We start from the raw sequence: 16872 nt of genomic DNA on the forward strand, positions 1-16872 counted from the left end.
ATTTGACCTGCTACTGCTGCTTCAACCAGTTTGGACACATATTGCAAATTACTAACAGGTTTACAATTTGAAAACTGTAAATCTGCACCGGGCTTTTTCAATAATGGTCTAACTATAGCCAACTTCCAATTCCTGTGAAAGTGTCCACTTGTCAGAGAAAGGTTGATAATTTTTGTAAGAACTGGCAATAAAATATCAATGTTCCTTACAACCAGCTTTGTGGGTATTGGATCCAATATACATGTCTTCTTGTTTAACTTCAGAACCAACTTTTGCACATCATGTGCACATAACGGAGAAAACTGTGACAACTTATTTTGAACTTCTGAATAAGAAGATTGGTTGGGGAATCCATCTGCTCTTTTTGACTGAATGTCTTCACACATTTTCACTACTTTCTGCTCAAAATACATACCCAACTCATTTACAAAATTTTCAGTATCAATGTGTTGTGGTAAATCAACTATGGACTTCTTCATATTTAACAAAGACTTTGCAATATGAAACAACTTTTTCTGATCAGCAGCATTCTCAGTTATACATTCATTATAATAATCTTGTCTAGCACGATTCATTAAAGACAAGGTCATATTCCGTATACTCTTATAATCATCATGATCACACTTGTTGTGGCTCTTCATCCACTTCTTTTCTGCTTTACGTCTCTTTCGTTTCATTTGCCGAATATCTTCATTGAACCAAGGTGTTTTGGGCCTCTCACTCACATATTTTGTTACAAGTGGTGCATGTTTGTCAAGAACAGATGTCAAAGAGTTTTCATATAATGAGACCAATTCATCTAAATCATCACACATGCAAGTACTGAGATCGCTTGCTCTCAAATCATTCTGAAAAGTGTCAAAATCAATTGATGCAATTTTACGACACATAACTTTCTTTACTTTTACTGATGGTTTTTGTGTTCTCAAATGACACATGACTGACATATGATCGGAAACCAATGAATCAGCCCAAGGCTTTCCAACAACTATGTCATCTGAACTTCTACTGATGATAAGATCTAAAGTATGACCACGAGTATGAGTACTGACATCTACATGCTGTATACAGCTAACAGACTCAAGCAATTCTCGGAGAGCTATCGCATCCAAATTATCTTTCACATCAACATGAACATTGAAATCACCTGCTACTATAAGAGGGATTTTACAAAAGAGGTGTGGTTGCAGAAACTCACTGAACTCATGCAAGAAAACTCCAAATGAAATTCGGTGTTGTTCAGAATAAGGTGGTCTGTACAAATTGATAAATCTAAACTGAAAAGAGTTGATAGTGATATTATACACACTGAATTCGAATGATTGTTTTTCACCGTCATCTACTTTCTTAACGTGCAAACAATCTCTATACATCAATGCTGTACCACCTCCCCGACGGCCTGTTCTAGGCCTATGACTGAATTTATAACCGGTAGGAACAACATCACCATTAATAGCCGAATCTTTATCGGTGAGCCAAGTTTCTGGGAAAGCATACAAATCTGCCTTACTATCACATATATAATCAAACACATAATGATTTGCATGTTGATTCCCTGTTGAATTCACGCTCATCAGGACCTGGGTTAGGGTGTACATCACCATCCCTCAGCAGCTGACATTGGAAGGTCGCTGACCCGTTCACATAGTAGGCAATTCTTCTTTGAAGAAACTGTTTCCTTGTGAATGGCTGCTGCACAATGTGATGCAAGGATGGGAAATTAGCACATTCCCCTCCCACATTCAGCAAGGCTAAAATGCCAAGGGTAGCAACCAAAACAGGATGAATAGGACTCATTGTCAGAAGACCAGACTGATGCTTTTATTCCACAGGTGCTGGTGTTGTAGGTCCAAACAATGCATGGCCAGGTACTGAAGGAGTTGTTGCAGGTTCTGCAGCTAAACATGGCTCCAACACAAACTCAAAGAAACTGACGTGGTTCACAAATAAAATTTCTTCAAAATTCTCTTCCATTTAATGCAGATATGTCCTCTAATATGTCCTCTAACCTTCACGAACTCTTCGAGTCTCAACTTCAGGTCTCTTACATATTCCGTTTTCTAGGAAATCTTGTGGAGAACGAGCTTTCGCTCACGCTGGACCAACACTGTGGAATTCACTTCCTCGTGAGCTGAAAGACTCAAGCTCTATAACATCTTTCAGGAGTAATTTAAAATCCTATCTGTTTAGCAGTGCATTTTGAAGACCAGTGTCTTTTGAAGACAGACTTTCATGTCTTTTTTTTTCTGCTTCTTCATCTTCTTCTATTACTGTGATGTACTTGTATTTTCAATCTGTTTGCTTTGATGTACAATTGTAAAGCGCCTTGAGCATTTAATCAAAGTGGAGAACGGCGCTATAGAAATTGTATGTATGTATTATTATTATTATTATATAATAAGTCCTGCAGAATCTCTGAGCTTAGTTCTTCAGGATGGTACAACTTTAAACAAAGACCAGGTCAATAAATCACTCAAGATCAATGCTGAATGACGAGCACAGAGGAGAGCTGCATCATGCGCTCGATCCATACCCTGAAATACTCTAAAAGACCTCTTGGAAAGGAACTTTTCATATCAAATAGGTTCTGGATTATATATATTTTTTTTCAATATTTCCCCTTATTTTTGCAATACAAAAGTGTCCTTGCCAAATCAGGGAGGTTATTTTTATTATGTTCAAAATGAAAGAGTTACGTAGACACATGCTAGTTTCAAGCCATGTATATACTTTCCGTTTGGTGGGTGTAAAAATGAGAATTGTGTGTGCATGGAGTCTGGTCTGTAGAAAAGACGACAAAAAGGGAGAAAATAGAAATTACGTTTAAAGGTACATGAAATAAGGCTTACTACGTTGACATGTCAACTTTTCCCAGATCTCATGGGGAAAATTTGAATAATTCCAGCATATCAAAAAATAGAGCATTGTCGTACGTACTCCTGCATCACACCCCCAAATAAAACATGCACATACACAACCCTAACCCTCCCCCAAAATACTCCAAAGAATAATGTGAAGTGCTTGAAGAAAAAAAACCCAAACAAACACAGACATATGCACACTCACACATACACACACAACTAAATGTAACGAAGCGCAAGTTTATATTTAAAGTGGTTAAATATTTCAATCAAATAGGGCTTTCCTAACTCATCACAAGAATGAGTAGAAACTATATAGGGCCTTCTCTCTGGAAAAGTGTGCACGGAGAAAGGAGGAGCTTACATGACAAGGGCCTATTCATATGCTTACCGATATGTCCTGTGAAACAGTGTGAACAAAGAACAGAAAACAAAACCTGTAATGTAGGGACTATAACAATTACCCTGAACAATGTGATAGAATTATGCTTGATCACGGAGTGAATCCTATTTGTGATTAATACCATTTTTTTTTTCAATGAACAACCATCACCCTTTGGAAAGCTAATGACATGCAAAACCACATTTTAAAGGCTCCGACATGAATCTAGGAACCTATGTGAAATAGAAATGAAAAAACAAACAAACAAAACAGCCTAAAGCTTAGAAGTTAAAAAAAAAAGTAAAAAGAAAGTAATTTCTTTTTCGTACCATTATATAAAAAAAAACCTGATAAGTACATAGAACTGATCTTTATTAACAATATCAGACACTTCAAATTAACAGGGTCGACCTATTTCACCATTTTTGTAGTCTATGTGCAAATTCATGATCCACAGTCACATTAATATGCCGTATTACAATGAGCATGAATTATTGATAAATATACAACTAAACATACGTTTTTCTCACCTTTATCCCATGCCACAGTCACAATTAAATTGCAACAACATTACACACACATTACACACACATCACACACACACACACACACACACACACACATATATATATATATATATATATATATATATATTGACGTGACCGTGCACCTCAAAACGAACATGAAGTTGCACACACTGATTTTGCGTGAGCACTGAAAATAAGTAAAATGGGTCAACCTAGCCGAACTTGACTTTTTCATATTTTCTGAAAGAGCGGGTCTTCTTTTACATTATGCTAAAATTTGGTATCATAAAAAGGGCAGGAAAGTGTGTTTTTTAGCAGTTTATCTCGAACATTTTTGGTAGAATAGTGTGATTAGGTGTGTCTTTGAATCCCTTTTTCATTTCTGAAAAACCTTGTCCACACTCTTCACTTTCAACTCTAATAACTTTTGAAAGGATAGTGCTACTGCTTTGAAAGTTATCATTAATTACGGACAGAATATGTTAATGAGGCATGCTTAATTTCAATTTAACTCTTTATGTGCCATGGTGGAAACCCCCTGTGTGCCACGTTATTCTGAGACACGAAGGTAGTCATGCTTTGAGAACGAATTATGTTTTTCCAATTTGTATAACTTCTACAAGTTTCTGGATGGGCATAATAGTAGACAAAGTTAAAGAGGAATACCAAGCTTTGTTTTGATATAAATTGTATAACATCTCTATTTTCAATTTTTCCTTTGAATGACCAGTTGCTACATTACTGTAAATGCATGACTTTTGCACATCAAACCGTGACAGAAACTTAGAATGTACGAGCAAATCTAGTTGGGACATACGGCATCAATGAGCTGGCCCTGCAGGTGTTGAAGACGTACCTCGTAGGATGGACGCAAATTGTAAAAGTGAATGGTTCATTTTCTCCCCCGTTCTCTGTACAGGCCGGTGTACCCCAGGGCTCGGTCATGTGACCGTTGGAATATATCCTGTACACTGATCCTCTTGCTGAGGTCATCAAATCCCATCAAAGGGTCAACCACGTCATGTATGCGGACGACACGCAGCTGTAGGCCTACGTAGTCCTTCAGCATAATAAACATAAGGAACGTCTGGAGAGATTGTCTGAGTGTGTTACCGCGGTCAAATTGTGGTCAAGTCGGAACCAACTCAAACTCAACGAGACAAAGACTGAAATCCTGCACGTCTAATCTCAGTTTCACCAATCAACGCCCTTTCCCAACAACTGTTTTGGACATGCTATCTCCCCATCAGAATCAGTTCGAGATCTCGGGGTCGTCGTAGACCACAAACTCCATCTACAGAGGCATATAAACAACACGTGCCGCTCAGCCGCGTTCGGCATATGCAAAATTGGGAAACTTAGACGCTTCTTGGATCAAGCCAACACGGCAGGAGCGTCTTGTCCATGCCTTTGTCACCACTGACCTCAACTATTGTAATTCTCTGTATGTCAACCTTCCTTATAAATGTCCATATTGCCCCCCCCCCTCCCTCTGCAAAGAATCCAGAACATAGCTCGTCTCATCTCTCGCACTAAGAAATCCGACCACATCACTCTTATCCTTCGCTCCCTTCACTGGCTCCCCATGGTTCAAAGAATACAATTATGTAGAAATACTCACCTTACCTACAAAGCCAAGCATGGTTTAGCCCCTGGATACATCTCTGAACTATTACTTCCCAAGAATTCATCCCGTGTCCTGCGATCCTCCCGCTCAATCCATCTCCAACTTAGCCCTGGACCCACACCACGTACCCGCTGTGGAAGTCGTGCTTTCGCCGTCGCTGCGCCCAATTATGGAACAAGCTCCCCCTGCACATCAGATCTTCACCCTCGCTAGATACGTTTAAGACCCTCCTGAAGACACATTTAATGAAGTCAATATAATTTGAATTTCCAATGATCTCATATTTCTGTATGTTACCTTCTTTTTTTCCCTATGTTTGTGTGTATTAAGTATGATAATTTCAGTATTTGATTATTGCCAGAGTATGTAAATTTTTGTAGAGTTTGCAGTTATGTTGAATGATATGTAAGATTATGTTTCTATATGATCATGATATATGTTAAGCGCTTAGAAACCATGTATTTAGCGCGGTAAAAATGCTAATTATTATTATTATTATTTGGCACGTATATGGACTTATTGGTTTTTGCGAACAAACTCTCATATATACATATACATATACATTTTGTGTACAAAAGGCAGAAAGTGGGCGGGAGAGAGAGAGAGAAAAATACACATAGGCTGTATTTCATAAAGGAAATAGAAGAGAAATTCAAACTTTATCGAGTTTTGAAGTGGGTAAATTGAATACAAAACAGGAAACCAAGAGATACGTTTTAAAAATAATCAATTGTCAACCGAGTCTTAAGTGCACAAATGAGGCGTACTTTTTTTTTTCTTTTGTAACGAAGGATGCATTCCAGGCACTTGAATTGACAGGTAATGCATGATATTTTCATTATTGTCTGGCATACTCTGTATCGATTTCTGAGATACCGAGGCACTTTCTCCTTAAGCATGCTAAGTGCTTCTTCTCTATATTTGCAAGAAAACATTTGAGAGCCGGAAGAGGAGGGTAGTTGGAATTGTCAACAATATAGTATTACAATTGCTGTGTTTGTCATGTTTCTAGAGGGAAGAGTTTTCTTTTTTCCTCTTCATAACAACGATGCAGTAAAGGCTCTTCCACGAAAAAAAGAAAAAGAGTGGCTGTCCATTTGTCCCAGCTAGGCTCACAGTAGAAGGTAGATTCTTCAGATGATTGGACTGAATAGAACGACGGGGAGAGTGTGAGTGGGTGTAGAGAGACAAAGAGAGAGGGAGACAGAGAGAGAGCTACAACATTGTGGGTAAAAAGGCGAAGGACGTAGACTGGAAAATGTTAAGTTTACAACGTGAACCTGTGTTAATACCGTAGATGCAGGGTGCACACATTAACGCCAAGTTTAACAGACTCAAAGGGGGAGGAGGTTTAATAGAAAGAACAACATAATAGAGAGGGATATACACAAGGAGGGTAAGGTAGTCTTTCCGGAAGAGATGAAAAATTGCGAAGAAATGAAAACTTCGCATAACAACAATAACAATTACAACAATATCAAGTGAGTTACTTTGGAATTTGCCAATCACTGCGCGCGCAATTCCTGGTCCAGTCCTTAGCATTCACATTCTATTCAAACTTTAAGGATGATTGCACGCTTTGAATTGCTTTTGCTATCAGAAGGATACACCAATGATAGTACTGGGGGATATTGCAAACAGTCTCTTCGTGATCTTCTAAGAGTCCTCCTAGAGCAAGCTGAATTATTATTCATGACGAGGTTTACACGTTTCCTTGTCTGTACATTCTCTCAATATCGCGCATGCGCAAAGGCGTCGCTTAAGATCATTAGTCATCTCATCCAAAACGCCAGTAAGATTGATGGAGTTCGTTGTCAGTCGGTGTTGTTCATCGGTATAACTCTTCCCAACCTTTGCATCTAAAGTGCGTCAAGAACTGCTTGACTGAAGAGGAAGACCTGGAAAACACAGGTAAGATTTAGAATCAACCAGTCATGAGGTGATACTAAAATGATTTATCTTAGACGTTATTCCCGAGGTTTGTTTTGACTTACAAACCTCGGAATGACGCCACAGACGTTCTTGTCTTAAATCTTTTTTTTTTTTCATTTTTTTTTATTACGAACTTTGGAATAACGCCACAAATGTTCCAATCTTATAAACCTTTTTTTTTTTCTCATTTTCAGAGTAACGATTTCGATTATCAAAACTTTTGAACTACGAATATCTCCCATAACTGTTATCGAGTAAGCTGTGGACATTACTTACAGATCTATAGGGTATTCTGTGCCAATTGGCAAACGAACACTTATCTTTCACGCCATGTATTTGCTTGTTTTAAACAATGCATGTAGGCCCTAACTGTTTTGCATTCTGTGTGACTATGTGTAATGAAATACAAAGTATCACTGACTGAAATAAAACGCAATGACTATAAACCTTCCTTTCTTGCCATCGAGTGGCAGATAACACTTGAGAACAAACAACGACCGGAAGGCCTACTAAAAACATGTCAATCCAAACACAGTTCCACTACGCTCTAACAAAACATTTATAGATATACAGTAGTTTTATCATTCACCATATTCTATGCAAGAAAAGAACAGAATGGGGGACTTCCATCACTTACATATTATGACGTAAGTATGTAAGACACTTAGTATCGTAGTGCAGTATAATGTTCTTATGTTATAATGATATTTAACCTGTATCATTACTTGGTTATTTCAAACTAAACAGAGATAATCATAATTATGGCAAAAGAAATTGTAGAAATTTTTCGAACATCCTCTTACAAAAAGTCAATATTTTTTCAAGGCCCTCAAATCTGGAATTCTATCCACTCTGATGTGAAATGTAAGAAAACAGTGACAAGTTTTAAGAAAGTTTTCAAGCGTTTTTTACTTGAAAGGTATTCTGGAAGTTATTGATATCATTTTCAGAATTTTTAAGAAATTGGCATGTTAGGGGAGTGTTTGTGAAAATGGCATCTTGTGTATTGTTAATGTGCTGGTGTATGTTTTTTGTCAGTGTATGCATGCGTGTGTATGTGTGAGTGTATGTATTATAGAAAGAAGAGACATGACGCTGCATTTACTTTTCCGGGGTTAGTTTTAAATAAGGCCCATTACCTTCTCACTAACCCCTTCACTTGATATCTTTGGTTGTTTGTGTTAGTTTGTTTTTGTCACATTGTCATGTTATACTTGTCATACCATTGTAACATTTTGATGTATGCATGTTTTATCAAGTGAAAATAAATAAGATGAAATTTATAAGAAATACATTTTCTATAAAAAATATAAAAAATAGTAATATGTAAAATAAATTACTGGATCGACATTTTGCACTTGATCATAAAATTAAGCATAACTGGAGTAACACTCAAATATTTGGAAATACATGTATCTCGCAATATTAAATGTAATAACTCTTTGGAATTTCATTTGATCAGTTATAAAAGTGATAAATTGTGTATTCTGAAAAAAAATAGCGAGATGATTTATTGGTTATTGACACTTAACCACTCAAATTCATGTAATATTTACAAAGAAAAAATGTAAACAGTACAGTTGGATTAACACTTCAACAGTCAGAAATGTAAGAGAATGTAATATGTGTATTACACGGGGGAATGTAATTTTTGTTCACTGTTAGTCCTTGTAAAATTGTCATTACCTGCCATATATCCAGAATAGGACCATGGACCTGATGTATAATATGTCAACACCCCTTTGTTTTATTTTGTTTTGTTTTATTTATCGTCAAAGACATGATTACAACACTGGCCTGTCGCTGGCCTTTTATGAAGAAACTGCCCCTTCTTATGCAACTTAGTTGTAGTTGTGACGCCTTTTCCATAATAGAGTTCTGTGGCTCAAGGCAGCGCCGCTTTATAATAACAGGAACTAGAGAGTCTCGCGACGAGAACGTTCGGGGGGGGGGGGGGGACTGTTCTGAACATGCACAAAGTCGCACTTCGCACTTCCGCGTTCTGTGTTATTTTAACGTCCGCTCAATTCCCGACGGGGAGAGCTAAATGAGACACAATATCATATGGTAGGCTTTTTATTTATTTATTTTTTGTTGTTGTAGGTTGCGTTTTCGCGTAATCTAAAGCTAAAGCTCTGTGTGACTGGCAAAAGACATGGCGAGGGATCATGCAAGTTATGCTGAGTCGAGGGGAAGGTGCATTCCAAGTTTTTTGTTAAACATTTCAGCACTTTAGCAATGATTGACAGATGAGGTTTGGAAGGGTTTTTTTTTAACGTTCCCAAGTAATCTGAAGAACGATAGAAGAAAAAAAAATGTTTAAAGAATATGTGGAATGTTTCTAGATATATGTTTCACCGCAAAAGAGATGTTGAGGTATCATAAATCATCACAAATCAACCTGCATTTGGATTTCAGGGCCCCTTAAAAATCCAATATTGTGATTAAAAATAATGTCTCAATTGTTAATGAAATTCGTTGTTACTGATAAATTTATAAATCTATCAACTTATCAAGAAAGAAACAAATACCCTGTGCATTCAAAGGAGATGTAATATTCTTCTTCGTTTTCCCCTTACAGCGTGTGGACATTACACAGAATAATGGTGCGAAGAGGACTAAGCGTCATAACCAACTTTCTCCTGATATTTACCATTCGAGCGCGCCATGAGACTGATTCACCATATCCCTCGGTGGTGGCAACGGCGGAGGATTCCTACCTCAATTGGCCCAACGGTAAGTTAGGGGAAAATGACGCAGGCTCAGTCTATATGAAAACTGAAGACACATCTATTAAACTTATATACATGGTCGAAGAGAACAGACATGATAACAAATTCATCTCAACTGGGGCTAACCAAGACACCAATGTTCAGGAGGGATGGACATGGCAATACGGATGGTCAGTGGCGGTCGGTTTGCAGTTTTTCTTCTCCGGCCTTGGCATCGTCGGCAACGGCTTGGTTGTCATTGCTTTGGCCCAACACAGAACTATATCGAATTCCATCGACACGTTCGTCGGGGCCCTGGCAGTGGCTGATCTAAGCACCTCGGTCTTCATGATACCAACACCAACAGCAATCTACGTACCTCGGACTGTTCTAGGAGCGCTCTACTGCAAGGTGATTTTTACCAACTATCTAATGTGGGTGTGTGCTCACTCCTCGGCATACATTTTGACAGGAATGTCTGCGGAACGCCTAATCGCAGTGGTTTACCCTCTGCATTTCAAACGAGTCCTTACCCGGAGAAACGTACGTTTGTTCTTGTTAACGGTCTGGCTTTTCTCAATTCCCTCGGCGTTATTCTCAGTCGAGGCGTATGAAGTGTCCGATAATAAGTGCAAAATGTCAAGGAAATCTCCGGTTGTATTGATAGCAACTCCCGTGTACATCTGTTTCTTACGCCTCTTTATCCCCGCTTTCGTTATGATCGTCACCCAAATCATCACTGCAGTGTCACTGAATCGGCAGTCACGCCGAGAGCCAGGGCAGATGGCTAGAGCCGTAGCGCATCGTCAGGCAAAGCGGTCTTTTCATGTGGAGGCGCGCAATAGCGTTGTCAAGTTGACCTTTATCATAGTTGTGATTTACATTCTCACCATCGGGCCCAACCAGCTCTCCCTGCTTATATCCACATTGAGGGGAGAGCTTCTACCATTCCTGTTCAGTCCAATCCATGATGCTCTTACTCTACTGACGTTTATAAATTCCTGTGCGAATCCACTTATCTACGCGGCACGTTATCCCAAGTTTCGCGCGGCCATCAAGAGCTTGATCATCCCAGGATCAAGTGCGAAGGACGATATCCCACTGTTTGGGCCTGCGACTAAGCCAAAGGCAGAAATTTATGCCGCTTGAGTCTAAATACTGAAGTGTGTGCCCTTCTAGTTATAAAAGCTCACATTGATTGAATGACAGGGCTGGACAAGCTAGAGTTTTTCATTGGGGGAAAATTAAATCTTGACTAGTCGGCAGGTATATCCCAATGTAATTAAAACAGGGAATACAATGTCCCTTTATAGTCTATTTCCTTTAGAAGTGAACTCAGCACCTGCACATCTATAGTCCAAACTAGATTGGTTAACACACGAAACAAAACAAAACAACAAAAACAATAACAAAATCGGTAGTAGTAATTGCCATGTGTCCATCTGGTGTCGCAATTGACAAACGCAGTGCTCTGTTGTTCAATTGTCGACGTTATCAGGATTCCGAAGGGAATTATGGAGCATACGTAACATATATTATGAAATATATGCACATCTACTCTTGTATTGTGTGACAGACTAATAATAGATAACTCCACCAAGTTTGATATATTCCATTAGAGTCACCATGCAAACTGATATCAATTACTGTGCTCTATTTTACACCAAGGTCAGATGTTCTCTCATAACGTCGATTTACCACCGTCACCACTATTACCGATTTATTTCACGTTTGTTTTTCCCCAGTATTAAATTTTTCTTTTCCAAAGTTGCATCTGCTGTAACCATTGTCATAATTATAACATGTCATTGCAGAACAAAAGATTGCGTACAAAAAAAAAAATGCTTTAGATTTTCAAATTTATTTCCTTCGACAGTTAACTCTTGAATATAATATCTTCACGACAAACAGTAGAATTGTAGCGTTTTGCAGCGTTATACTTTTGATACAACATGACATTATATATACAGAAAAAAAAATACTTCAAATACAATAAGGAATGAAACAAGAACATATCTTTGTCGCTTGTGATACCGGTATAACACATTCATTGATAAACTAAGAATTGTATTACTATGATTATTTTACCAACACTGTGATAAGAAATAGTATCTTTTTTAAGATCGAATTTGTTCATAAAACCCGCGATCTGCTCTACGAAACCCTTTTATTTTTAATTTTTGTATTTGATTGGCAGACCATGAGCGACACAATAGTACGAATTGTGATTACATATCAATTACCAACGATTAAAACACAATTTTTTTGACACATTTTTTTTTTTTTTGTGTGTGTATGCATAAGGGTAAGATGTTTTCTAAAGCCACATTGGTTGCTACAAATATCATCACTATAGAAAGAAAACGCACACACACGAAAATACTTGACTGAATTACATGCGCAATCATTTGTAAACCTCCAACATAACAGAAGAGATTGGGTAATGATAATTGCGAAAAAAGATGAAGATCCTTTTTCCCTGAATATTTTTACACCAATAACCGATTTAGTATTATGAGCATAGAATCCCTTGGTGTGGAACTTTGGTGAGGTAAGCATCAATGGTTACAGCCGGGAAACTGTCAAAACATTCTTTGATTCTGTTGCAGTTAAACAATGAGTTTAATACTACTCCTCTTTCTGGAAAGGTGTGTTTAGCAGTGCTTCTTTTCAAAATAAACCTGTGACATGTAATTGGGCGGAATTCAAGGTGGTTGTAAATATGCGCTCTGAAAAGGCAAGAGCCTGTAAAAACACAACTGGGTCTTGAATCTTGAAAAAAAAAAAACCGCTGTATGCCATCTCTAAGGAGAGGCGACTGCAGCATGTGAGTGCATAGACGTATATAAAATGCACATCGTCCTCTTTTGTTTTTATGTTACGTGGAACTTGAGTACAGAATTGAGTAGACATCTTTATACATGGATATACTTGTTTGTGACAGGATCCTATAGTCCCATTGATTTCAGTGACGTATGCAAGAACTGGAAACTATATAACACAAGCAAACGTTGTCCCCAATATGAAATAATAAGGAAGATGATATCACATAATGAGCCTGCACATTCAAAACAAACAAAACGTGAGGAAGAGCACAAATATAATTTGTCAGGTATGTTCGCAAATGAGACACAATACACAGCAGTTTGCAAATCGTCAGATAAAAAGACAGCTGTAAAATCGCCACAAACATAATCAAACAAAGATAAATCACAAAATCCAAATGGAATATAATAAGACATAAATCACCCCAATAAAATCATCGAACAGGCCTCGGGAAAAGGATAGTGTCAATTAACTTCAATGTCAGTCAAATATATACATCGGCTATCAGCAATTATATCTTCTTAATCTGCCAACAAACCTGTACTTGATATAATGCATACACAATATGAAAAGCTTAAATGAAATCAGCATATATATATATATATATTTATATGTCTTTCATTAATCTGAGATGTTCAGCTAAATCTCATGAAAAGTTGATATTTAATAAATACACGTTATAATTTCTATAATATCTAAAAAAATAGATATATATATATTTGCTTTGATATGAGCTCAATTTCAGTGGAAATTTTTGATATTCTGCAGACTATTATATCACTTCAAAAGATGATTTTTTTATTTTTTTACATTCAAATCCTGAAAATATATACATATATGTAAACAGATGTATACATATTTACATATCATATATGAATGAGTTTGATCTACATTTATGTCAAGTAGGAATATTTGAGATTGAATCTACTTAGAAATCAAAAGGGAAGAATGGGGCATTTTAATTACAATTTCCATAACATTTCTTGTTATTTTACGAGTGACTTTATAAGTATCAGTAGAAAGGGATTATGTTTGTGTTTTTTTTTTCTATTTGATGGTGGACCTATTTTAAGAATGGCGCTTAGCCAATTTTGCTATCTACATGTATGTCTTCAAGAACACACACACGCGCGCGCGCACACACACATTGAATATACATGTATATATATATATATATATATATATATATATATATATACAAATACGGTTAACAACAAAATGAAGAGTCTGTCCGCAAAAACCGGTAAGTCCATTTTTGAAGATTTTGAGGTACGGTCTCTGTCATAAAGTACAAAATAATACCTTTTAAATGACATATTGGTCACTATATAATCATAATTGTACATTTTTAAAGTAATGGTCAAAAGAAGCAAATGTTTTCTTATTATTATCGTTTTTTTTTTCCTAACCTTTAATCGCAAATATCTCCATTTGGCAAATATGGACTTATCGGCTTTTGCGAACAAACTCTTCAAATTATTCATGCACCTGGCAAATGTTTAGTTTTGAGCAGATTTCTTACAAGTGAAGGATTGAGTGGTGGTGATTTGATGTTTAATCTCAACATTTCTATAGTTATGCAAATGAGATGAAACTGAAATTAATGTCAATTTACATATGACAAATGCAAGTGGAAAGTTTACACCTAATCACCATCACTCTATCCTTTACTTGTAAGAAATCTGCTCAAAGCTAATAATTCTGATGGGTGTGAATAATTGTGTTGTTAACTGTTGTTAAATCTAATAAGTAAAAAAAAAAGTATTCACTAATCAGTACTCTCACGATATTCAAACTCTATTTCTCACAATGGAAGGATATTTGAAAATTGAGTTAGCGCGAAAAGGTATTTTCTTCTTTTTTTTTTTCATTAGGAGATGAATACACCATCACGTGGGTGACTGGAAATATGGTGGCCGATGGGGTGTTGTTACTTAGCTCCAATATTATCACGTCGCATTTCCGTGACATGATTATGCGCTCCCTTTCAAGGTGTTTTCCACTTTCTTTTTAGACATCTTCAAACGAAATGGATTCGCACCTCCTTACCGGCATCACTTCCAAGCAGCCACAGTCATCTGTAAAGTAAGGCAACGAAGCAGACTATAAACCAGAACTGTCAGCACTGATTTATGCATATCTTAACTTACATATCATTTGGCTTAAAATGTTTCGTGAATTGTTAGCTGTCGTTTATTATTCTGGTGTATCATTTACATACCTATTCCTGGATATGTTTTCGCTTCGTTAACATAAAGATGGCATTTTATTATAACTTGCTTTATTATTATTTTTTTTTTTATTTTTCTATCTATTCTTTTTTTTTTGGGGGGGGGGGTGGTTTCTGTCTTGGATGGAGAGAACTTCGGGAAAATAGTTAAATTCGTTAACTTTTTCCAACATAAAAAATAACAATAATTATAATCATAATAATAATAATGATAATAACAATAATAAAACAAGCAGTTGCCAATTTGAAAATTAGGATCCTGATAGTCTTCTCGGGTGTGTTCGTCCAATAGCGAATCAGTTGGGAATCCATTTGTTTTTTTTTTTGGGGGGGGGAGAGAAAGAGATCTTCTCGGAAACAGTTTCATTTATTAGGTCTTTCCAACATCAGATTTTCTTTTTCCTATTTGGGAATTAGGAACCTGTATAGTCTTGTGAGCTCTGCTTGTGAATTAACGAATCAGTTAGGAATCCAGTAATTACAAAGTTTGAAAACTCTGCAACCGACACAAATAGATAAATAAGTCATTAAAAAAACCATACCTTTTCATTTTACTTCTTTTAAAGAGTGACAATAAAATGACGAAAATACGATAAAACATACAGCACAAAAATGACACACAAATCCTTTCTGCATAAAGTCAATGAACTAAAATGAGGGCTTAGATGCGTAATAGGTGATAGTTACGTAAAATTTGTAAAGAAACTGAAAGCAATGGAAAACAAATATATTAGCATCTGTTTTGAAAACGGACCCAATCTGATGAAGTAAATAGGGTTATCAGGTAAGGCAATACATTTCCATACAGGTATAAACGCGATGAAAAAGAGCGTTGAATCACAACAAGTTCTGCAAATAAAAGAATAAAAGATGAAATAAGAAGTACACGCTAAGGAACGGAGGAAAAAAATCCGTATTGAAGATGGGTATGCTGTACCAACCCCCCCCCCCCCCCCCGGAAAAAAAGGGGGTGGTAAACAAGAGCAACCATTTACGGGCAATCAAAAATCAAAAGAAGAGACAAATGTTCAATGAAAATGAAAATGAAAATGAAATGGACCAATTAAACTCACTAATTTCATGAGCATTTTGCACCATAGCGTCCAACTCATGTTCAACCACCACATGCTCGTTGTTCTCGTTTACTTGTGGCGTTGCCACCCTGTAAATGTAGGAGTATAAAATAGGAAGCAAATACATGTATAGAGTTTGTTCGCTAAAATGCATAAGTCCATTTCTTTTTTTCATGGAAATTTAAACATTAATTATACTGTGATTTACGTAAAAGTAGATCGAAACTGAAGATGAGATCAATTTGTAACAAAACGCAATATAATTGAAACTATGTCATTATGAAATCAATGTTTTATTGCAAAGCCCTTCAAAACGCCATCCTCCTTTGTTTGAAAAAACCCGATAAGTCCACTTTAACCAATCAACACGTCGTATATGTGTCAGGTGGTTTCAAGATGTCTGCCTCCATAGTAGCTGTGTTACGCATGTTGTACATTTTGTACATAAACTATGTAAACGCGCGATATGGACTTCACGATAAGTATAATACAGGGTGCAGGCCAATGTCGCGGCTGATCTAGTAATGTGGCTGGGAAAACGGGAGGGCAAGAAATACAAAAATGTCATTCATGTGGCAACGCTATTTATCACACATTCGAAACGTGTATCCTACTCCTCTCGATTTAAAAAAAAAACAGTATGTTTGCTGAATTGCATAAGCATTGTTTTAACGAAAAATGAGAACGTATTCTTACGGATATT

The 16872-nt window shown here is 36.8% G+C and overlaps 1 protein-coding gene across 1 annotated transcript; it reads left to right on the forward strand.

The window, feature by feature from the left end:
• Window positions 1-9932: 9932 nt before the first annotated feature.
• Window positions 9933-11189, forward strand: LOC139708293 (allatostatin-A receptor-like). The gene has a single exon (XM_071620258.1). The coding sequence runs from the start codon at window positions 9933-9935 to the stop codon at window positions 11187-11189; it is 1257 nt and encodes a 418-aa protein (XP_071476359.1).
• Window positions 11190-16872: the final 5683 nt, after the last annotated feature.

This window comes from Diadema antillarum, unplaced genomic scaffold (genome assembly GCF_040938485.1).
Source record: "Diadema antillarum isolate AM-2024a unplaced genomic scaffold, OU_Dant_1.0 seq00001324_RagTag, whole genome shotgun sequence".
Lineage (NCBI taxonomy): Eukaryota > Metazoa > Echinodermata > Echinoidea > Diadematoida > Diadematidae > Diadema > Diadema antillarum.

Bases quoted from the DNA above. Each gene is read 5' to 3' on its own strand.
- LOC139708293 (XM_071620258.1), top strand. From the start codon at position 9,933: ATGGTGCGAAGAGGACTAAGCGTCATAACCAACTTTCTCCTGATATTT.